The following is a 25380-nucleotide window of genomic DNA, read 5'->3' on the forward strand; positions in this document are numbered from 1 at the left end:
TTGTGGTTGTTGGAGGCCAATCATCTCGGCCCCAGGACATGGTTGCATGAGTTCTTTAATGTAGCTTCTTACGTCCAACCATCTTCAGCTGCTTCATCAGTGGCATTCCCTCCAACAGGGGCAGTAGGAAGCATGTTTGCTGAAGATTGCACAGTCTTGTGTACCATTTGCAATCCCTTAGATGCTGAAGCAGTTGGTGCCCACATGCAGCAAGACCTGGACAACATTCAAGCTTGGGCTGATGGGTGGCAGTTAACATTCACACCACACAAATGCCTGGCAATCACCATCTCCAACAAGAGACAATTTAATCAACTCCCCTTGACATTCAACGGCATCATCATTGCTGAATCCCCACCACCAACTGGCCGACTGTTACCACCAGAAACTTAACTGGACCAGCAGTAGAAATGCTGTGGCTACAAGAGCAAGTTAGAGGTTGGAAATTCTGCAGCGAGTAACACACTTCCTGACTCCCCAAAGCCTGTCCATCTTCTGCAAAGCACAAGTCAGGAGTGTGATGGAATACTCTCCACTTGCCTCAATGAGTGCAACACCAACAACACACGTAAAGCCCTACACTCTCCAAGGCAACGTGGTCTGCTTGATTGACGCCCCATCCACCAAAATAAACATTCACTACAGCTGCACCATATACCATCTACAAGATACATTACAGCAACTCAGAAAGGCTCCTTCAACAGCGTCTCAGGCCCAGGACCTCACCCATGTTGTAGAGCCAGGACAGCAGTGTGAACACCACCATCTGAAAGTTACCCTCCAAATCACACACTATCCTGATTTGGATCTATATCACTGTTCCTTTACTGTCACTAGATCAAAATCCTGAGAATACCTCCCTAATAGCACTGTGAGTGACCTACCTTACATGGATTTCAATGGTTCATGGAGGCAGTTCTCTGCCATTTTCTCCAGGGCATTTGGTTAATTTGGAATCCATAGTATGGCAGATTGCATTTCTGATTAGAAGAAAGTAGCAGACATGATTGCTGAACATATGATCTCAATTAAGATTCCTGCCTGGTGCGTGTTATGTGTACATCAACCTATTTGTGTGGTTTTGGTAAAATGGTAAACTAAAAAGCAGACTGTGCACACTTCCTTGGTTACCTATTGGTTTCCATCTGCTAAAATCAGTGGCAGAGAAAGCATGCTCAATCAATAATTCACCATGGAAAGTGTCAGTAGCATCTAACTGCATTCTGGGTAGAGAGCAGCAGTGGTTCTGATGTATCAGATTTGTGTGTCTCAGCAATCACCCTGATGAAGTCAAAGCACCCCTTTCAATTGCCGAGCAAAAGCCTCCAAGATGTGTTAAGATGTGCTTTGCCTGATAAATTCATGCCAGAGTTCCAAGCTTTGGTGAAAAAGAAAGACAGCCAAGTTTCATACTGATAGGTGGTAGGTGTTTGTTAAATAACGATATATTTGAAATACATTTGCCTGTCCAGTGTGGAATGCATTTCCTGCAAAATTAGCACACGTGACTGAAAGTCAGCATTGGACTTCTCAGTGTTCACTAGCACCATTTCTCGGATGTGTTTGACTTTGGACTGGCAGCATTTGACACTTGATGGATGTGGAGATTGTCTTGTGTTCCTCCGTTTTGAGAGTGCTGCAAGTGAGTGCAATTTGCCACTCTACAAATTTAATTTTAAAGTCATTGCTTTTTTGCAATACATTCTTAGCTTTCTTAGTGTCTGTTTACACTGTGCAGGTTCAGAGTAAAAAAGTTTAAACCAAAAAGGGAACTGAAATCAGTCAGGAAGCATGTTTTTGGTTGGAGTGAGGATAGAAATATCTGATGTTTTCTGCTAGTTTTATTTTTTATCCTTCCAAGGATAATGCAGTGAAATGCAGGAATAAAAAGAGGTGGTTAGTGGCTGGGTGACCATTTGTTCAGCCTTGAGCAACCTGTCATTAACAACAAATGAAAGGAAGTGGAGGAAAGTACAGCATGACGTGACTGGAATCAACTCTTCTAGTTTAACTCATTTCTTTAATTGAAAATTTTGCACCTGGCAGGTTTTTGTCATTTTGCATCTGAAACTATCTCACTTCAGCATTTAGACTTGACATGCTAAGTGAAAATGAGCAATTTGCTGAAATGAGGTCTTATCTGCTAAATTAGAAATGAAGAACTTAAATTAAGAGAGTGCAATTCATCACCTGAGAACATCCTAAAGTGCTTCACAGTACTAATGAAGTACTTTTTGAATTGTAGTCACTGCTCTATTACTGTATTACTGATCAAATAAACTAAATGTCAACAAATAAAAAGCAGATTCATGTTGTGGATAACCACCAATGAAAAAAATAAGTAATTAGGGAGCATACTGAGCACTCAATGCTCTCTTTTCCCTCAAAACTACAATTCACTAAGTAACAACTCCGCGGAACCAATCGGTTGCTCCAAAAGGCTTTTCAGCCAATGTTTGTGTACTAATTTTCTTCTTCCCTGAGGTGGGAGTATACTGCTAGAATTAAAGTAATATTGCAAACATAAATTTGAGAAGAACCACCAAATTTATCGGCGCAACTGGTTAATTTTAGAGATGACTGCATGCATATTCCATCTAGTGTATGTGTGTGATGAATACATATTGGGATTTCAGTTTCTATCCTGCTCCTCTGGAATTACACTATACAGGAAGAAAATACACAAATAACTGAAGTGAGTGCTGCCGTGAAAAATAAAAATTAATTTTTGCTTGAATTTTTCAGATAGTTTAAGCTGTTTAGTAAGATTCAAAGCTATTGATGTTTCTAACAGAGAATTTTTGAATTTACTTAAATGGACTGATGTTTATGTTGAGCTCAGCTAAACACAGGTTGTGGCTGGAAGCAGTCAGCCAAGTCTCGACCATAGCAAAGGACCATCTGGTCAGGTGTTGTCAAGAGAAAAACTTCCCTTGGAAGTAAGGGGAGAATTTTTATCCTAACTAACTCATAAGAACGGAAGTTTCAAGAAAGAATAAACAAATGAATTAAGTACTTGCACCTTAAGATACTGTAAATCTACCATAGTCGTAGAGTTAAACACTATCTTTTCTGAAGTGAATGACTGGGAATGAGATCTGGAATGAAGAACAATATTACTTGCATCGAAAGAATTTGTAAAGCATCAGATAAATAGTCTTACAAGTGTTATATTTGTGAAATGTGAGCCTGTTACTTTGATTATCAACTAACGACAAGAAACTTTTACCTTGAGGCAGTAAATTTGTTACCTTGATGGTCAAGCTGTGCTGGATTTATACTGCATCCAAACCACTATAAATATCAAAATTCACATTTTGGGTCACAAATTACGGTGAGCATTGCCATGGGAGATCTAATTTTGTGTGTGTTGTGTGTACGAGATATAAAAATTTTGAGTGTAGGACACTTCAGAATGTTGCACTTTGATAAAAGTGCAGAAGTGCTTTGGGATATCCTGAGGCTATAAAAGGTGCTTATGAAAATGCAACTCTTTTTATTTTAATGCATTGTACATTACATCATATAATGCTCTCTATTGTTAATAGCGTTTTCCTCCAATAAAGCAATTAACGTGGAGTAATCTATAGAATATTTGCTTCCTTAATTTTTAAACATATTTACTGGACAATTATAGCATTAAGAAATCCTGTACCAATCTTTACAGCCTTTTTTGAACATTTGGTCCCCGCATCCAAATCATTTATATAGATTGTGAACAGCTCTGGCTCAAGCACTGATCCTTGCAGTACCCCATTAATGACAGCCTGCCATCCTGAGAATTACCCTTTTATTCCTGCTCTCTGTTTTTTGTCTGTTATCCAATTCTCAATCCATAGCAGTATATTACCCCCAATCCCATGTTCTCTACATGTGTTCACTAACTTCCTGGGTGGGACCTTATAAAAAGCCTTTTGAAAATCCAAATACACCACATCACTGATTCTCCTTTATCAATGTTACAAGTAACATCCTCAAAAAAACTCCCAACAGGTTAGTCAAACGTGATTTCCCCTTCACAGATCCATGTTGACAATGCCCAGTCATATCATTATTTTCCAAGTGTCTAGTTACCACATCCTTTATAATAGATTCTACCATTTTCCCTACTATTGATGTCAAACTAACAGGTCTGTAGTTCTTGGTTTTCTCTTTTCCTCCCTTAAATAGTGGGATTACATTTGCTACTCTTTAGCCTTCAGAAACCTTTCCAGCATCTATAGAATTTTGAAAGATAACCACCAATGCATTTGCTATTGCTATTGCTGTAGCCACCTCCTTCAACCCTCTGGGATGCAGCTCATCTGGCTCAGGGGATTTATTAAACTTTAATTCAATTACATTTTCAAGAACTATCTCTTTATTAATACTAATTTCTTTCAGTTCCTCATTTTCACTTGTCCCTTGGTTCCCTAGTATTTCTGGGAGATTTTCTGTACCTTTCTCCGTGAAGACAGACTCAAACTAATTATTTAATTTCTCCGCCATATCCCTATTCTCCATTAAATTCTGCTGTCTCCACTTGTAATGGACCCACATTTTTCCTTTTCATGTATTTAAAGGCAGACTGTAAAAGATTCTTTGTTACTCGCTGGTTTGCACTCATATTCTCTTTTCTCTTGATCAGTTTCTTGGTCATAGTTTGTTGGATTCTGAATTGCTCCCAATCCTCAGGCTTGCCACTTTTGCTGGCAACCTTACAATCCACTTCCATTGATCTAATGCAGTCTTTAATTACTTTTGTTATCCACGGCTTCACCTTTCCTATTGGGTTTTTTGTGTCTAAGAGGAATGCATATTTACTGTAGATCATGTAATACTTCTTTAAATACTAGCCACTGCCTGTCTACTGTCGAATCTTTTGATATATTTTCTCAATCCACCATAGCCAACTTACCCCTCATACCATTATAATTTCCTTTGTTCAGATTTAGGAAATGAGTTTCAGAATGAACTATATTACTTCCAAACTTCGTGACCATAATAAGATAGAGTTTTTCATTATTTCCTTAAGGCTCCTTTACAGTAAGGTTATTGATTAGTCCTTTCATACTAAATCTACAATATCCCAATTTCAAGTTGATTCCTCAAAGTACTGCTCCAGAAACCCATCTTGTACATGCTCCAGGAAGTCATCCTACAAAGCATTAGTCCTAGTTAGGTTTACCCAGTCTGTATATAAATTGAAGTCACCCATTATTAATGTATTATCCATGTAAAATGCAGCTCTAATTTCCTGATTAATACCATTCCCAACATTCAACTACAGTTTGGTGGCCTGTAGATAACTCCCACCAATGTTTTGTTGCCCCTTGCTATTTCTTAGCTCCTCCCAAACTGATTCTACATCTTGGTCCTTTGATCTAAGATCTTTTCTCATGAATGTGCTGATTGCGTCCCTTATGAACAGTATCAGTCCACCTCCTCTTCCCCTCCTGCCTATCCTCCCTAAATGACAAATATCCTTGAATATTCAATTCCCAGAGCTGCCACTCTGTAACCACATCTCTGCAAAGGCAATTAAATCATACCTGTTGATCTCTATTTGCACCTTCAAGTCATCTACCTTGTTGCGAATGCTGTGTGCAATCAGAGAGAATCCCCTAAACTTTGTTATTTCAACATTGTTCCGCATTATCTCAATTATTATTATAAGTGAAGATATTTTTTTTCTTTTCAGAGCCTGTGTTTTGGTATTATGTTAAAGAACACCTGAACAAACATGAACTACAGCGATACTACTCTTTAAAGAATATCACAACAGATATAGGACGGGGTAGAGCCTGGCTCCGGTCTGCACTCAATGAACATTCACTTGAGCGATATATGCACATGCTTCTTGGTGATGGAAACCTCCTAAGGTAACAAGTGATAGATAAGTTGTTGCTTAGAACATAAGTGTATTCTCTGAAGTTTTGATATCCTCTAAACTGTCTGTTGGCTATTGGGGCTGATCTTTGTTCAAATGAATCAGTAAATGAGGTCGACGAGTGGGCTGAGTGGTTAGCACTTCTATCACTGAGTCACAAGGTTGTCGGTTTCATTTCCATCATGCATTTTAGCTTATTTTCTAGGCTAGTACTTTATTGCAGTAGTGAGGGAGAGCTGCATTGTTGGAGGAGCCTCTGTAGGTTGAAACATTAAATTGAGGCCTTGTTTGTTGGGGTTGACACAGTTTAAAAGAATTGCCGTGTTCTCCTTTTCTTCGTCAGCGTTCCTCCCTAAACCACCAGCAGCCAAAACAAATTAACTAGACATTGGTTCATTTGTTCCTCGAGACTATAACAATTTCCTTTCCTGTAGTTTAACCAGACGATGCTAGTAGAGCAAATCATAGATTAATCTGGAGATGCTGCATATATTAACATTTTAATCTTGCTCCATCTTTCTTTCCCCTGCCCCATTCAAAGGAAACCCTTTATTAATTTTTAAGCATCAACTCTCTTTGCTCCTCTGGTTCCCCATTTTGGACTTGCTGAAGGACCCTCCATTTAAAGCCTATTAGTTGAAACTCTACAAAATCAAAAATTAGAAATTCATATTTTAGACAGTATACTTTCCAGCAAATTACATGACGGGACAATCAGGAGCTAATTTTACTCCTTCCCTCTTCTCACCGTCAAGGCCAATGCTGCTGACTCTCTGTGATCAACTAACTTAGTAGAGACCAGGGATCAGACCTAGAATTTCTGCTTTTCATTTGGCTGTATATTTACTAACCAAGTTATTTTAAAAACATTGCTCCGACGTGATTATTCATACCTTTTTGTTTGAAGTACCATGTCCAATGATTTTAGGTTGTTTTTATGCTTTAGTAGATAGTAATGGTTATTTCCTTACGTCAGTTAATTCATCTACACCTGGTGCCCAGAAAATTGGACAGTGGGTTAAGTTTTTTTCCAACAATATCTGTAATATATTTTTAAAAATCCTAATTATTGCATTTCTTGTATACACCACTTATGCTGTCATGTACTTGTCACGCTACTTATGTCAGTTGTCTCCATTGTAAATTATTGTGCCCACATTTGCAATGAAAAATGACATTGTGTAATTATTTCGTGACAAGTTTACAATCTAGCTACAGATGGCTTTGTGTCTAGTCTGGACATCTTTGGTGTCTCTTAAAATGTAAAGAACCACCAGCCACTAGCTTGTTTTACCTGCATGTAATGTTTGGTTTTGGATCCTACCTTCTTCACCTTTTTATTACATTTTGGATTTTTAAAAGAAAATTTTCTCCCTTTTGTAGGCTTTTTCAACCCCCTTTAAGCACCCTCTCCTTTTTAATTAATAAGTAAATTGGCATCCTGATCCTTCTATGCATATGCCTTCCACTCATCCACTTGGGTATACATTCGCAGTTCCTCACCGTGTTGCTGGGCACAGTTGTCTGCTGTATCAATTTTTACCTTTAGGTATTTTTGATGGTGCATAATTTCTATGTATAAAATATTGAATTCCCCACTTTCCACCCTGACCAAATTATTCCTAGTCCTCGAACCCTGCTTCACCTGAAAGCAACACTTGGTCTTTATTTCCTGTGTGCAGTGTCACAGGAGATCAAATATTTAAATATTAAAAATGCAAGGTGGGCCACAGAGTTGCATGCACCTTCCTATAGAGATAATATTCTCACATAGCAAGAAGTAAGGGTAACTAATCTGACCTCCCCATAGCTCCAATTTTCCTTTCTCCCTGTTGAGATAGTTTCTCTACCTCTACTTCCTGTTTCTCCATATCTGTGCTACAGAAATGCTTTTTGTTGCTATTTTCTTCCTCTCGTTCTTTTCCTTCCTCCTCCTCTTCCCTCTGCTCCTTCCTCCTCCTCTTCCCGTTTTTCCTTTTCCTCTTCTTGTATCTCCTTTTCCCCCTCTTGCCCCCTCTCTTCCTCCTTCTCCACCCTCTCTTCCTCCTGTTCCTTCTCCTCCATCTCCTTTCCTCTTTGTCCTCTCCTGCCTGGGGTTAATTATTCCCTGCTGCCTGACTCTATTTGATCTTCTTAGTGCACTTGGTTGAGAATGCCCCTTCTCGATGCCTTGCAAATTCAGTTAATCTGTATGAAATTTGACATCATGCACATCAGTATATTGTATCTGTGCTCCCATTTGAAGTTGCATGATGAAACATACAGAATTATTTAAAAAGAATAAAGCACCTGTTTATTGGTTTAAGGTAGAGGGATGGTTCCAGGTCTTTGCAAATTATTTTCTTAAAAATACATTGGAGCTCAGGTGTTGGAGCTGGTGCTACTTTTTTCAACCCCCCCCGCCCCCCACCCTCCCCAATTGCTCTTCACTTGTTGGGAAATGCAACTCCAGTTTGTGCTCCTTAGCCAAGCAGGCTAAAATTGAAACCTCTATGTGGGAAACCGTGAAAGTCTGATCTGTTGCTAATAATACAAATGGAGAATGTTGCAGTGCTGTCAGTAATGCGTTTCTGTTAAGCTATTTGGATGCTATCGTACTCTGGTATTGGGGATTAGTTTTGAATATATATTTTTGATATTGCTTAACTATTTGTTTCCCAGGGCATTCATTATCTTGTATATCTCTAATTTTTAGCTATGTCAAAGCAGTTTCCCTTAAAATGTTGCATTTTACTGACAGTGATTAGATGTCTAAAATGTAATCTTAGCTAAAGCAGATAAACATTTTTGTCTTGCTTATCCGAAGAGTAACTTGTCCTGACTGGGCAGTTGAGGAAGTCAGAATCCACTTCAGATTAATACTACTTCGTACTGAAAACAAACTAGTTGTTTTTAAGGTACAACTTTGTTCTGACTTGTATTTTATGAATATAGAAATGATTTTTTTTTTCAATCATGTAATTATTAGTGTCTTCTATGAAGACTGGTCTTTTATGAGAGAGGAAGAGCGTGCAAGCATGCTTCCTACGATGGCAGCAGGTAAGATATGCTATCAGTTAAGAGTTTTCATTTCTAGTGGCCATGACTAAAATAGTTTCGCATCAATGATATTCACACATAAGATTAAAATTGTTTTGTAGGTAGTATATGTGGTCTTTAGTGCAGATTATGGAAGGATAAACAACCTGTTAATGGTTCTGTGATTTATATGCAAATGTTAGCAGGCTGTGTTGGTAGCTGAAGAATGGTTGTATAAAAAACTCGTTTGCGATACAATGAGCTTTAAATGCCCCCCGCCTTCCCCCACCCCCCGCACCAAACTCCCAGGTCGGTGGGGAGCAAGTAGGAGTGTAGTGGTAATGAGGGGGCTTGACACTGTTCTCTGCAGCAAAGAGTGAGAGTCCAGACGGCTGTGTTGCCTGCCTAGTGCCAGGGCTGAGGACATCTCGGGGCTGGAGAGGAACTTGGAGGGGGAGGGTCCATGTGGGTACCAATGACATGGGTAGAACTAGGAAAGAAGTTCTGCATAGTCAGTATGAGGAACCAGGCATCAAACGAAGAAGCAGAACCTCCTAGGTAATAATCTTTGGATTATTACCTAAGCCAAGTGCAAATTGACATAGGACAAATAAGAGTTGAGAGATGAATGGGTGGCTCAAGACTGATGGGGGAGAAGTGGGTTCCGGTTCATGGGGCACTGGCATAAGTACTGGGGAAAGTCGGGGCCATACTGGTGGGATGGCCTACACCTGAACCATGCAGGGACCATTGTTCTCGCGAGCCGCATAACTAGGGAGTTTAAACTAAACTAGTCTGAGTGATGGATCAAGCTTTGGTAGATGTTGCAAATCATTGGATAGAGTCGAAGCAGGAGAGCAAAATAGTAATATGGAAAATGAGGATCAGTGAGTAGCAGGAAGGGACAGAGAGAAAAAAATCTAAGCATGTACCAACAGTCCAAGACTAGATTTTACAAAGATAACAAAAAGGCAAAACTAAAGGCTCTGTATCTGAATGCGTGTAGCATTCATAACAAAGTTAATAAATTGATAGCACACATTGAAGTAAATAAATATGACCTGATCGCCATTACAGAGACGTAGCTGCAGGATGAGAAGGATTGGATCCTGAATATTGAGGGGCACATGACATTCAAGAAGAATAGGAAGCTAGGTGAAGGTAGAGGGTTAGCACTGTTAATCAAAGATAGCATTTGTGCAATAGGTAGAGATGACCTTGGTTCAGGAGATCAGGATGTAGAATCGGTTTGGGTGGAGATGAGGAATAGTAGGGGAAAGAAGTCACTGGTGGGAGTGGTCTACAGGACCCCTACCAGTAACCACAATGTATACAAGAAAAAATATTGGGTTGTTATAAAGGGATGGAAATAATCATGGGTGATTTTAATCTAGATATAAACTGGAAACACCAGATTGGCAGTAGTAGCCTGGATGAGGAGTTCACAGAATGTTTTCGAGACAGTTTCTTAGAGCAGCATGTTCTGGAACCAACAGAGAGCAGGTTATATTTGAATTGGTATTGATGTAACGTGACAGGATTAATTAATGACCTCAGAGTAAAGGCACCCCTAGGTAGCAGCGACCACAATATGATTTAATTTTACAGGCAGTTTGAAGGAGAAAAGAGTGGTTATAGGACGAGCATTTTAAACTTGAATAAGGGCAACTATGTGGGTGTGAGACCTGAGCTAGCTGAAGTGAATTGGGATACTAGGCTAGGGGAAAGGTCAATAGAGGAGCAGTGGGAGACATTTAGGAGATTATTTCAGAATAAGAATATTCCTTCTATAAAGGAATATTCTAAGCAGAGGACCCACCATCCTTGGTTAACAAAAGAAATTAAGGAAAGCATCAAACTTAAGGAAAAAGCATATAACTGCGCAAAGATGAATGGTAGGCCAGGCAATTGGTCAGAATATAAAAGAGCGGCAGAGAATGACTAAAAGGTTAATCAGGAGAAAGAAATGACAGGAAGCTAGCTAGAAATGTAAAATAGAGCGAGTGTGAGTCCTCTACAGAGTGACAATGGGGAGTTAATAGCAGATAATAAGGAAATGAACAAATATTTTGCTTCTGTATTCAAGACAGAAGATACAAAAACCATTCCAGTATTGGAAGTAAATCAAGAGGTGGAAGGGAGAGGGGAACTTGGTGAAATTACAATCACTAGGGAAGCCTCACTGAGCAAACTGATGGAGCTGATGGACTTCATCCTAGGGTCTTAAAAGAGATGGCTAATGAGGTCATAGACGCATTGGTGTTAATTTTCCAAAATTTGCTAGATTCTGTAAAGGTTCCATCAGACTGGAAAGTAGCAAATATAACCTCTCTACTCAAGAAGGGAGGGAGGCAGAAAACAGGAAACTATAAGTCAGTTAGCCTGACGTCTGTCGTGGGGGAAGGTGCTAGAATCGACCATTAAGGAGGTTATAGCTGGGCACTTATGGTCATGGGGAAGAGTCAGCATGGTTTTGGGAAAGGGAAGTCATGAGTAACTTGCGTCATGGATAAAGGGGAGCCTGTAGATGTACTGTACTTGGATTTCCATAAGGCATTTGATAAAGTGTAACATCGAAGCTTATTGCGGAAAATAAAAACTCAAGGTGTAAGGGGTAACATATTAGCATGGATAGAAGTTTGGCTGGCTGGGAGAAAACGGAGAGTATGCAAAAATGGGTCGTTTTCTGTTTGGCAGGATGTAATGAACAGTGTCCCGCAAGGATCTATGCTGGGGCTTCAACTTTTTTTACAATTTATATCAATGACTTAGATGAGGGTAGCGAAGGCATGGTAGCTAAATTTGCAGATGGTGTAGGAAAGTATGTTATGAAGAAGACATAAGGAGGTTGCAGATGAATATAGGTTGTGAGTAGGCAACGATCTGGCAGATGGAGTACAATGTATGAAAATGTGAAGTTGTTCACTTTGGCTGGAAGAGTAAAAAAGTGGAGTATTACTTAAATGGAGAATGGCTGCATAATTCTGAGGCGCAGAGGTATCTAGGTGTTCTGGGACATGAGTCACAAAAAGTTAGTATGCAGGTACAACATGTAATTAAGAAGGCTAATGGAATGCTATTCTTTAATATAAGAGGAATTGAACACAGAAGTAAGGATATTATGCCTCAGTCATACAGGACATTGGGGAGACCACACCTTCAATACTGTGTGCAGTTTTGGTTTCCTTTTTAATGAAGGACATTAGCATTAGAGGCGGTTCAGAGGAGGTTTACTAGATTGATACCTGGAATGAGTGGATTGTCTTATGGAAATAGGTTGGACAGACTGGGCTTGTTTCTACTGGAATTTAGAAGAGTGAGGGGTGACTTGATTGAAGTATATAAGTTCCTGAACAGTCTTGACAAGGCAGAAGTGGAAATGATATCTCCTCTTGTGGGTGAGTCCAGAACTGGGGGGGCACTGTTTTAAAATTAGGGTGTGCCCATTTAGGACAGACATGAGAAATTTTTTGAGGGTTGTGCGACTTTGGAACACTCTGCCTGAGAAGGTGGTGGAGGCGGGGTCATTGAACATCTTTAAGACAGAGGTAGTTAAATTCTTGTTAGGCAATGGAATTAAAGAAAGGATCACATTAAAGATTTTACATGGTGATTGCCCATTAGTGCTTTGCATTTACTCAACATAAAAGGCATTTCTCAAAGTGTAATGTTTTTTTCCAGGTGCCAGTTCAGGCATCTTTCAGATTAGGTATAGATTTAAGCACTTGCAAATATCAGTGTGTAATTTGTTGGTCACCTACCCTCTTTGAGGGCATAACATCGATTCTTGTCAAATGCACTTTAACTTTTCCCCATAGGTCTTTTAGAGTTACCCTGTCATGTTAGCGATGGAATATTTGGCCTTGGTAGAATGAGCAATATCCCTATTAAAGTTTTTGTTAAAGCTGCATCACACCAGCATCTCTGGGTTCTGAGACGTGTGATTACTTGACTCATGAGAGAAAGTTGAATTAATGTCATTCTAATGTTTGCACTGGTGTAGTAATACAGTTGGCCTTAGTATCTTTGGGCTAGGGTGTTGGAATAAATCAGCTATGTTACCATTTCTATTTTGTTTTCCATTCACTCCTACTAAAAAGTTCATGCCTGTAGACATTGAGTAATGAAGGAACTTGGCTATGATGGTCTTTCATGGTAATGGAAGGTCGCTAATGCTCTTAGAGAAGGCTTCAAGAGAGATGGTGGGGGAGAGGTGAGATTTAAAAAAAAAACTTGGGAACGTCTAGAATCTGCAGTTCAGACTTTGCAGTGTTGGAGCTAACATTTTTGAAGGGAGTTTGAGCATTGAAAATGTGAAATTTATATCCCAGATAGTACAGGGTACATGTCCTCCACCATCTTAAAGGAAATTTTGCTTTAAAAAAGACTTTTATCAATGCACCTTCCTAAAGGACTACATTTAAATTAAAGTTGACATCTACCAGTACCCCAGCAAGCGATAATCAACAGCTATGATAGATCTGTCTTCTAAACTGTAACTTATGAATACCCTCCTTGAAAGTTAGAAAGTCATAATATCGTATTTGGGGCCCATTGCTGAAGATGAGCATATCTCACTAGATTCCCAACTATTTTGACATTGACTCAGTTTTGTCTTGGGCGTTAACGATATTGCACTTAGCCCTTTAAAACCTTTGAATTAGCTCATTCAGTGATAGACTGTATCTGACAATAAACCCAGCTTGTGTCATGCAGACAGTAAGAGAGTGGAAATGCGTGGTCTGCAAAGAATAACTTGACCTCTGATTGAAGTTCAAAAAGATGTGCCTGGACCTTCCCATATGACTACCATCAAATCTCCACATGGAGCAATAGATTGATGTGCTCGCTTCCCATCTCATTACATGGAGCCGGAAATATTCTGGAATTCAAAGATTGAGCTTTTATAAAGTTTACCATCTTCACAGCATTGTCCAGGACTTCCTTCAAGTTGGTAGATTTGCTTTTGGAAGCGAGTGATTCCATATATATACTTTAATGTACCAACATCGCTTTGGGATCAACTGTTCTGCACGCCATTACTCACTGTGACAATTAGTCATTGACTTTGCTCGATCAGAGGAAGTGCCCATACACTGTGACCAAACAATATCATGTTGATCAATGAAGTGTTAAACTGTACCCTTTCACAAATTTTTCTGCAGTATTAATGCCACATAAATTGTGAATTAAAGAACAAGAGAATCTCTTGGATATTTCAACTAACAACAGACCCAGATTGAGCTCCAATAAAAGTTGGTTGAGATTTTGGCCCAAATAGCCATTGTTCTGGTAGGCAACACCTGGCATCCTCCTGTATTGTGCCTTTAAAAATGCACCCCACATACACCAGAAGGTGAGCTAAATCTGTCATGCCTATGGATTAGTCTGTCTGCGGAACAAAGTACTAGCTGCTAATGATACGGTTCATTATGTGAGTTAAGATGTCATTGGCCATGCCATTAATTTGATGTGATATTGTGTTGTTTGATAATGGCATTAATTTTTGGGTCTTCTCTCCAAGCATAGTGCTTACTTTGTCTACAGCTACAGGTAGTATTAGTTCCTCTGCTGTGGTGTGAGGTTCCCTGAACTTTGCAACTCTGTAACTCACCAAGTAAAAGGCTCCAAAGACCAGAATATTGTCAGCAGCAGCAGCACAGTGTAAAATTGTCATATTCACCATTAACTGTGCCCATGTCAAAAATTTGGTGATTTATCCTTGTGCTGTTCATGTATTGTTTCCAAGTGTCTGCGTACAAGAAATAGTTTTCAGCTGTTATTGACAGGACTTCACCGCGTAATACATACTATTCAGCTAGTTCAGTCCAAGTAAATCCCATTTTAGTGTATTTTTGTCATATTTACATCTCTTTGATTTAGATCCTGTTTTGCATCTGGTGTCAGTGTTTTGTTTCACAAGGTGAGATTTGTATATTGAGTCAATAGTCATTGTCTCACCAGTGATTTCAGCAAGTGCACTAGTACTGGAAAGACAAATTTCATTACTTCTCATCACTGTGTTCTTAACACTGCCTGTCTTTAACCATTTGGTGACTTTTCACTGTTACATCCCAGCAGATGTAGTACGACGTAGAGGAGTGAATAAAAACTTGACTTAGTTCTGATATCAGTTAGACTCAACAGTTGGTGGGCGACTGAAACTGTGCTATTTACTGTGTGCGGTGAGGGTCTGTGTGTCATTGTCTTTGTGTATTTTTATTTTCATTGGGGCATCTTAAAATAAATTAAGCACCGCACATAACAAATTCCAGCAGAGTTTTAAGGCTTCATCTAAATAACCCATCATAAAAATGCCATAAAAAATAAAGTAATTCATAAAATCTACAAATAGACAATTTTTCCTGTGTACTTCCCAGAGATATGTGCATGTCACAATTTGGGAACCCTGGTTTTAGGCAAAACCAGCCTGCTTTCTGTTGCAACTTATGTTGGAGACTGATGCTCGTATCTTTCTTTAAGAATGAGAAGTTTCTTTATTCTTTCTTGGGATGTGGGCATTTTTGGCAAAGCCTGCTATTTGTTGCCCATTCCTAATTGCTCTTGAGAAGGTGGTGGTAAGCCTCTTTACTGAACTGCTGCAATCCATCTGGTGCACGTACACCCACAATGCTGTTAGGGAGGGAATTCGAAGATTTTGATCCAGTGACAGTGAAGGAATAGCGATATATTTCAGTGCTATTAGGGAGCGAGTTCCAAGATTTTGATTCAGTGACAGTGAAGGAACAGCGATATATTTTCAAGTCAGGATTATTGTGGCTTGAAGAAGCTCTTGCAGGTGGTGGTGTTGCATGCGCCTGCTGCCCTTGTCTTTCTAGATGGTAGAGGTTGAGGCTTTGGAAGGTTTTGTCGAAGGATCCTTGGGGAGTCACGGCAGTACATCTTGTAGACGGCATATAGTGCTGCTTTTGTGCATTGGTGGTGGAGGGATTGAATGTTTAAGGTGATAGGTGGGGTGTCGATCAAGTGGGCTGTTTTGTTCTGGATGGTGCCGAGCTTCTTGAGTGTTGTTGGAGCTGCATTCATCCAGGCAAGCGGCTAGTATTCCATCGCACTTCTGACCTGTGCCTTGTAGATGGCACGCAGATTTTGGTGAGTCAGGCAGTTAGTTACTCACTTCAGTATCTAGTCTCTGACCTGCTGTTACATGGATGGTCCAGTTCAGTTTCAATGGTAACCCCCCCAGGATATTGATGGTGAAGAATTCAGCGATGGTAATGCCATTGAATGTCAAGGGGGATTGGTTAAAGTTTCTCTTGTCGCTCCCCCGACATTGCCACTCTTGAGATTGTCCTGATGAGTGCAAGATACAAAAAGGTGTGACAGTGTCTTTTTTCAGCAATGCTCATAATATGATTAGGCAGATTCAACATGGTTTCGTGAAGGGGAAATGTTTCATGAACCTATTGGAGTATTTTGAGGTTTTAACTAATAGGCTAGACAGTAGGTGAACTAGTAGCTGTAGTACATTTGGATTTTCAAAATGCATTATCATGTTCCCATGAAGATTGTTGCAGAAGATAAGGGCTCATAGGATTGAGGATAATATATTAGCATGGATAGAAGATTGGTTAAATGACAAAAAAAGTGGGAATAAACAGGTCATTTTCAGGTTGGCAGGCTGTTATTACTAATGTATCACCAGGCTCGGTGCTGGGGCTTTGGCTGTTGACAATCTGTTAATAGCTTAGATGAAGGCACTGAGTATAAGGTATCCAAGTTTTCTGATCACACAAAGTAAGGTGGGACTGTAAAGCTGTCAAGAGGATACAGAGCCTGCAAAGAGATATAGATAAGTGAGTGGGCAAGAAGGTCATAGAAGGAGTATGATGTGGGGAAATAAGGTTTTTCACTTTGATAACAATAATAAAAAAAAATTCCCATTTAAATGGTGAAAAGCTATTCAAAGTTAGTGTTTAGTGGGATTCAAGTGTTCCTGCACAAGGAACACAAAGTTAATTTGCAAGCAATTAGGAAAGCAAATGTTAAGTTGGTCTTTATTGCAAGAGAGGTTTGGAGTTGAAGAATAAGGAAGTTTTGCTGCAATTGTACAGAGCTTTGGTGAGACCACACTTTGAGTACTGTGAGCAGTTTTGGTCTCAAGATCTAAGGAAAGACATACTTTTCTTTGAGGGGGTGCAATAAAGGTTCACTAGATTGGTTCCTTGGATGCGAATTTCCTCCTATGAAGAGAGTTTGAGTAGAATGGGCTGAGTTTGTCTGGAGCATAGAGGAATGAAAGTTGATCTCATTGAAACGTATAAGATTGAGAGGGCTTGACAAAGTAGGTGCTTGAGAGGCTGTTTTCCTTGGCTGGAGAGTCCAGAACTGAGGGCAAGTTATTAACATAGATTGTCAATAGCCAAAGCCCCAGCACTGATCCTGGCAATACCTCAGTAGTAATAGCCTGTCAACCTGAAAATGATCTGTTTATTCTTTTTTTTTCTGTCATTTAAACAACCTTCTATCCATGCTAATATATTATCCTCAATCTCATGAGCCCTTAACTTCTGCAACAATCTTCGTGGGAACTTGGTCTCAGGGTAAGGGGATGACCATTTTGGACTAAGGTGACGGGACATTTCTTCACTCAGAGAAACATAGAAAATAGGAGCAGGAATAGGCCTTTCAGCCCATTGAGTCTGCTCCGCCAGTCAAACAGTTCACAACTGATAATCTACCTCTACACCATTTTCCCCCACCATCTCCATATCCCTTGATGTCATTAGTTGGGCTGTGAATCTTTGGAATCCCCTATCCTAGAGAGCTATAATTGCTCAGTCATGGAGTACATTCAAGGCTGAGATCAATAGATTTTTGGATTCTAAGGGAATCGAGGATTATATGGATCAGGCGGGAAATGGCGGTTGAGTTTGAAGATCAGCCATGATCTCATTAAATGGCAGAGCTGGCTCGAGGGTCCATTTGCCATCTTCTGCTGCTATTTCTTACGCTCTTTTGAAATTGCTAAGTTGTAAAAAGAATAGCTATTTTATTTGTTCTTAAAATTATATTTAAATTATAGTTTGGAACTAATTTTAAAATCCATTATGCTCATTCCTTCGTGTAAGATTTGTACATTGAGCTGTTTGTATTTTTTTGTTTAGATTCTGTATGTTTTTTCTAAACTGCATTGTTCTAGAGAATAGAAATGCTTCAAGTAATTGTGCATTGATATATGCTTCCATGGAAAATAATTTCATTCTGATATCAGGCACTTTTTTCTTAGTTACAGGAAGTGCAGCAGAAGATGCTCAATTTTTTACTTAATATTTCAGAAATGTACTTCAGTTCTGTTTAGTCTTTTAGGCACTAATTTGTTGTGTGAAAGCTGACACCATTTTCAAGATGCATCCCCATTCAGAGCAGATTACTTATTTTCAGGTGATGTAAGTTAGCCTGGTCATGTCACCTTAGATTTGCTGCTGTTATTTCCATTTCCAGGAAATTTAGAGTTACTTGAGGTCAGGAGGTCTCTTGCATATTGACAGAGAACAAATCATTTGTTAAACACCCCACTGTTCCTAAAAGGGACAGAGGTGCTGGTCACTATGTACAGTGATTCATTAGCTGAACAGTTAACAAATATTTTACTTCCCAAAACTTCAGCTCAGTGATTGTATCTAACACAATTATGCCTTAACCTGGAAGTTACAAGTAGCTTTGTACCAGAAGTATTGTTTTGGGTAAAAGGAATTAAATAAATCCAGTAGAAAATTACTTTTGTAAATTAATCTGTTTATTTATTTCAAGGGTTAAACTCTATCCTTTTTGCAATCAACATTGACAATGAGGATCTAAATGGACCAAACAAGCCTGTATCTGCGGTTGCGAACCTGTTAAAGGAGTCAACACAAAATGTCACATCCCTGTTAAAGGAGTCCACACAGGGGGTCAGCACACTCCTGAAAGAAATCACAACAGTTTCTGCAGTGCCAAGTTTCATGCGGCCTGAGCCTGAATCTGACCGACTGCCAGTTCTGTCTAAAACTGTAAATCACGGTAAGTTGCTCTAGATGTTAAATCTGTTGCTGTCAGCCTCCTCTTTTGAGGTTCAAGAGTTCTGACTTTCGAATTTCATTGCTTTGGTTGGACTGAATGCAAGAGGAAGACTGAGAAGCTAAGTACTTTTCATTCATGGGATGTAGGCATCACTGCCTAGGTCAGCATTTATTGCCCATCCCTAATTACCCTTAAGAAGGTGGTGGTGAGCTTCTTGAGGACAATTAGGGATGGACAATAAATGCTGGCCTAGCCAGTGATGTCCAAATCCCATGAATTGTGCGAAAGTATAAAATTTTCATATTTTTCTAGTTTATTGTGAAGTAGGTTTATGGGTTTGTGATTGTAGTTGGGTATGCCTGTGTGATTTTAATTACATTTGGAGTTGAGTAGACTGCAAGCTTGAAATCATCAAAAGAAGCTAGGTATAGAGATGTGCTTGACATGCTAATGAATAAACGTGGATGCTGGCTTAGCATGTAAGGTGTGAAGGGAATTTGCATTTTTAGATAAATGAAGGGATTGTTGGATTTCAAAGAGATGCTGGTCTGTTTACAACTAGCCAGATAAACAGGGCTAAGGAGTGTGTTTATTTTTCCCAAAGGTTACTGACAATATTGGAAACATGAAAGTTTTTATATTATGAGGAAGATACAGTTTTAAAGACATGTGGAACAGTAGAATTTACATATTAATGAGGGAGAAACATAAAGAAAAATGAAGGGCTATGTGAGAGAAGGCCATGTAAGATCTAACAAGAGTGTGTGAAACAGCCTTTAAGAAGCCTCCAGCTATAAGTCTGCTATGTAACAAAACTGAAGTTGGGGAAAAGCCATTTGGAATTCCACTCCCAAGTGGGTATTGTGTTAACTTTCTGATTCTATTTTAAGGCAACAGTCCAAAATAGATTTTAGATTTAAAGAGGCTATAACTGGGAGTCAGGTCAATTTGGAATTTAAGGATTTGCTACAGTAGTTATATTGTAATTGTAGTCTAATGTATGTGTTTGAAATCTTTTATTTTAATAAATGTTTTAATATTTTTAAATTCTCTAAATGCCTTGGTGGACTCATTACTTCTGATGCACACACATTCTGGTAATAAATACTAATTGCAAAACTCTTGTGATAGCATGACCAAGTTTCCCTTGTGGATATGGTCTGTCTGGCACACATCATCTGCCACATCATAACAGAATGAATAAAATAAGTACTTAACTCAATGGTCTTCCTCTTGTATTCAATCCAACCAAAGCAATGAAACTGTAGAATGACTTTTATTCGTTAGAAGAAATTTATTCTCTGCAATAAAAAGCTCTGTCCAGATTTAATCCTATCCCTAGTGTTACTTCCTTCTTGAAATTGCTTGGAGTTGCTTATTATGTGTGTATGTTTTATGGCTCCACCCATATTTTTGGTGTTTCAGTGCAGGACGCTTTTGCCAAAGAACTAAAGTAAATGGCCAAGATAAGCTCTCAAATGTGGTAAGAATGAGTAAGGCTAAAGTGACTGCATAATATAAAAAAAGCAGTAAAAATGGCTCCGTACCCTGGCATTGCATTCTCTTATCAGGTAGTGGAATGAAGAATAACATTTCTAGGATAGTAGACTAATACTGCTCAGGTTTCAAGTATTTTTGGAGACCGATATTGTTGTGGATATGAATATTTAAATAGGAACTAATAGGAATAGTAGATTGGTGGTTCTGTTACGGGACTGGCAATCTAAAAGCCTGGACCATTGATAAGAAGTTGATTTAAAATCTCACCACAGCAGGGATAAAAAAACAAATATCGCTAATGGTGCCCATGAAACTACCTGATTGTCAAAAGTACCCATCTGTTTCACTAATGCCATTTCAGGGAAGGGAATTTGCTGTTCTTACTGGTCTGGCCTATATATAACGCCAAACCTACAGCAGTGTGGTTGAATTTTAATTACCTGCTAAAATGGTCCAACAAATCGCTCAGTTAAGGGATGGGCAATAAATGCTGGTTGCCAGCAATGCCCACATCCTGTGACTGGTTTAAAAAATATTTTAATAAAATATAGAATAATGTTTGCGTGAAATATTTGCTACAATTTTATTAATAATGATAATGCTTAATAATCCCATTCAGGTATTGCTGCCTGTGATTTAAAGAAACAAGGAAAGATATGTGTAAATTTGCACTTTTCACATTCTTATGACATTAAAAAATGTTTCACACCAATGAATTATTTTCAGGTATAGTTACTGTTATGTAGGTATATAAGACCATAAGACAGAGGAGCAGAAATGAGGCCATTCGGCCCAACAAGTCTGCTCCACCATTCAATCTTGACGATAAGTTTCTCAACCCCATTCTCCCGCCTTCTCCCCGTAATCTTTGATCCCCTTACCAATCCAGAACCTATCTATCTCGGTCTTAAATACACTCAATGGCCTGGCCTCCACAGCCTTCTGTGGCAATGAATTCCATACATTCACCACTCTCTGGCTAAAGAAGCTTCTCCTAATCTCTGTTCTAAAAGGTCTTCCCTTTACTCTGAGGCTGTGCCCTCGGGTCCTAGTCACTCCTACTAATGGAAACATCTTCCCCACGTCCACTCTATCCAGGCCTTTCAGTATTCTGTAAGTTTCAATCAGATCTCCCCATATCCTTCTAAACTCCATCGAGAAGCGACCCAGAGTCCTCAAACATATCTCATATGTTAAGCCTTTCATTCCTGGGATCGTTCTCGTGAACCTCCTCTGGACCCCCTCCAGGGCCAGAACATCCTTCCTGAGATATGGGGCCCAAAATTGCTCACAATATTCTAAATGTGGTCTGACCAGAGCCTTATAAATCCTCAGCAGCACATCCCTGCTTTTATATTCTAGTCCACTCGAAATAAATGCTAACATTGCATTTGCTTTCCTAACTACCGACTCAACCTGCAAGTTAATCTTAAGAGAATCCTGGACTAGGACTCCCAAGTCCCTTTGCACTCCAGATTTCTGAATTCTCTCCCCATTTAGAAAATAGTCTATGCCTCTATTCTCCTACCAAAGTGCATGACCTCACACTTCTCCACGTTGTATTCCATCTGCCACTTCTTTGCTCATTCTCCTAACCTGTCCAAATCCTTCTGCAGCCTCCCCGCCTCCTCAATACTACCTGTCCCTCCACCTATCTTTGTAACATCTGCAAACTTAGCCAGGATGCCCTCAGTTCCTTCATCTAGATTATTAATGTATAAAGTGAAAAGTTGTGGTCCCAACACTGACCCCTGCGGAACTCCACTAGTCACCGGCCGCCATCCTGAGAAGGACCCCTTATCCCCACTCTCTGCCTCCTGCCAGACAGCCAATCTTCTATCCATGCTAGTACCTTGCCTCTAGCACCATGGGCTCTTATCTTACTGAGCAGCCTCCTGTGCAGCACCTTGTCAAAGGCCTTTTGGAAGTCCAAGTAGATAACATCCATTGGGTCTCCTTTGTCTAACCTATTTGTTACCTCCTCAAAGAATTCCAACAGCTTTGTCAGGCATGACCTCCCCTTGATGAAACCATGCTGATTTTGCCCTATTTTACCATGCACTTCCAAGTATTCTGAAATCTCATCCTTAATAATGGACTCTAATAATGGACATGCAGCATGTTTTGGGGGATTTTGATGGTGAGAGATAAATGTTGCCCACAACACTGGCAGTACTTCTCTGCTCTTCAAGTAGTGCCCTGTGATCTTCACTTGCAGCCATAAATCCTGACAGGCCACGTAACTGATGTCCCTTATCCCTGGAATCATTCTTATAAATCTTTTCTGCACCTTCTCTAAAGCCTCACACCCTTGCACCTGCTGTAAAGGCTTCTCACCCTTAAACTGACTGTCCTGATGGGATTTGAACATACTTTTTAAAAATTCATTCACGGGATGTGGGCTTCGCTGGCTGGGCCAGCATTTATTGCCCATCCCTAGTTGCCCTTGAGAAGATGGTGGTGAGCGGCCTTCTTGAACCGCTGCAGTCCATGTGGTGTAGGTACACCCACAGTGCTGTTAGGAATGGAGCTCCAGGATTTTGACCCAGCGACAGTGAAGGAATGGCGATCTATTTCCAAGTCAGGATGGTGAGTGACTTGGAGGGGAACTTCCAGGTAGTGGTGTTCCCATTTATCTGCTGCCCTTGTCCTTCTAGGAGGTAGTGGGTTTGGAAGATGCTGTCTAAGGAGCCTTTGTGAATTCTAGATTCTGAGTCTGACAACATAACCCCTTAACTGCTTAGCAAGGGTACATGTATAAATTAGTGTGTCTGATGCACATCACTCTTTTCACCATGCTTCTGTGGGTCTACACTACTTTGGCAAAACTTTCTCAAATAGCAGAGGCTAAAGTGTTTTTAAACCTTTTATAGTTTAAGGCATTAAGTAAGATTTGGAGTTAGGACGAGGATTTGTTTCTAATATTGGTGGATAGGACTTATGTTTATGTTGGGCTTAGAAGGGAAGTTCCTGGTGTTTTGCTGACCCAGGATGTTGTGTCTGGGAGCAGTCATCCCGGCCAGGACCATAGCAAATGATCACTTGGTCAGTGCTAATGTTTGAAGATGTGGTAGGGAGGAAAAATCTCTCTTGATATGTTCAACAAAGACAACACAAGCACAGAGTATAAGACCTCCATGGGAAGGAAAAATATATCAACTTATTAAAAAAACGACTTACGGAACAAGCAAGATTTCAAAGAGGAATGAATGTAGTACTTGCATCTTAATCATAACTGGGAATTAGAGGTTTTGGTAAGGGAAGGACAGGCTTACTTTTATCTTAAGCAAGTTTTGTAAAGTGATAGGTTAACGCAGAAATATTAACGGCACAGAAGAAGGCCATTCAGTCCATCATGTCTGTGCAATCAGAAAATGGGCCATTGTCTAGATTCCAAATAATTTCATACCCTTCAATTAAATCTCTCCTTAGCCTTCTCTGTTCCAGAGAAAACAATCCCAGCCTATCTAATCTTGCCTCACAGCTAAAATTCTCCATTCCTGGCAACATTCTTGTGAAGCTGCTCTTCCACTCCAGTGCGATCATTCCTCCCCTTAATGTAGTGGCCAGAACTGTATATAGTACTCTAGCTGTGATCTAGCTAGTGTTTTATACAGTTTCAGCATAACTTAGCCTTTTCTTTTAATCCATCCCTCAGCCAGTTATGGCAAGCATCTTGTATGCTTTCTTAACCACCTTATCTATCTGTCCTGCTATCTTCAGGGACCTGTGGACATAGACTCAAAGGTCTCGCTGTTTCTCCACATTAATCAGTGTCTTACCATTTATTGTGTATTCCCTTGCTTTGCTTGCTGTCTAAAATGCATTACCTCACACTTATTCAGATTGAATTCCATTTGCAACTTTTCTGTCCACCTGACCAATCCATTGATATTTTCCCCTATCAACCCCACATCCTATTTTCATATAATTTACAAACTCCTTAACTGTGCCCCTTATATTTTCATCCAAGTTATTGATATACATCATGAGCAACAAGGGACCCAGTACTGACATCTGCGGAACAGTCTTCTAGTCACACCTTCTAGTCCAGTTCACTGAACATTATTCTTTGCTTCCTAGCACTGAGCCAATTTTGGGTCCAAGTTGTTAACTGTATCTAAGCCAAATGGTGAAGAATGAAGCATTCACAGATCTTTTCCTTGATTGTAGGTTTATTCACAGGGTGCAGCATTACAGATCTCTGCCTCCTAACTACTTAGCGTCCCAACAGATTCTCTTTATATGTGCACTCAGCCCTGAGCCAATATCCATCACTCGTGTATCTTTAACAACACAATCAATGAACCATTAACACACCTTGCCATTTTCCCTTAGCTCCCAGAAATTTTTAATTTTGTGACCACTTTGCCATGTGGGACCTTGTAAAAGCCTTGCTAAAATCCACGTAGAATACGTCAAATTGCTACACTCGGTGATCTTCCTTGTTATCTCCTCAAAAAATACCATCAGCTGGACGTGACCTCTTAACAAATCTATGCTGACTATCCTTGATTAATCTGTGCCTTTCTAAATTACAATTTATACTGTCAGAATTTTTTGCAATAATTTGGCCATCACCAAGGTGTGGCTGAGTGGCTATCCCTTCCTCCTTGTTTCAACATTGGCACAACATTAACAATCTTCCAGTGCTCCAGAACCACATCTGTAGCTAGAGTAGATTGGAAAATGATGGCCATATTTCTCTTCGAAGCATGGGATGCATTTGTGCAAACTATTTTTAGTACTTTTGATCCTTTGGCAGCTGCAGAAGACAGAACCCTTGCTTCTTCCGAAGATAATTTTAAATTTATCATATCAACCATGACCCTATTGACTGGTGGACAGGCTTGAGGGGCCAAGTGACCTGCTCCTCCTAATTTGTATGTTTGTATGTAAATAACTTAGAAAAGGGATGTGTTAAATTGAGGCACCAGCCCTGGTTACTGTCTAGGTCAGAAAATGGTGTC

At 39.7% G+C, this 25380-nt stretch overlaps 1 protein-coding gene across 5 annotated transcripts in view; it reads left to right on the plus strand.

The window, feature by feature from the left end:
- Positions 1–25380, plus strand: part of snx29 (sorting nexin 29) — a 523801-nt gene that overhangs the window by 45453 nt on the left and 452968 nt on the right. For all 5 annotated transcript variants that reach the window (XM_041206786.1, XM_041206785.1, XM_041206787.1 and 2 more), the window contains 3 exons: positions 5681–5861; positions 8838–8908; positions 18662–18910. In XM_041206786.1, the coding sequence (XP_041062720.1) occupies positions 5681–5861; positions 8838–8908; positions 18662–18910 (501 nt within the window). The remainder of the gene's footprint in view (positions 1–5680; positions 5862–8837; positions 8909–18661; positions 18911–25380) is intronic.

The sequence above is a fragment of the Carcharodon carcharias genome, chromosome 15 (genome assembly GCF_017639515.1).
Source record: "Carcharodon carcharias isolate sCarCar2 chromosome 15, sCarCar2.pri, whole genome shotgun sequence".
Lineage (NCBI taxonomy): Eukaryota > Metazoa > Chordata > Chondrichthyes > Lamniformes > Lamnidae > Carcharodon > Carcharodon carcharias.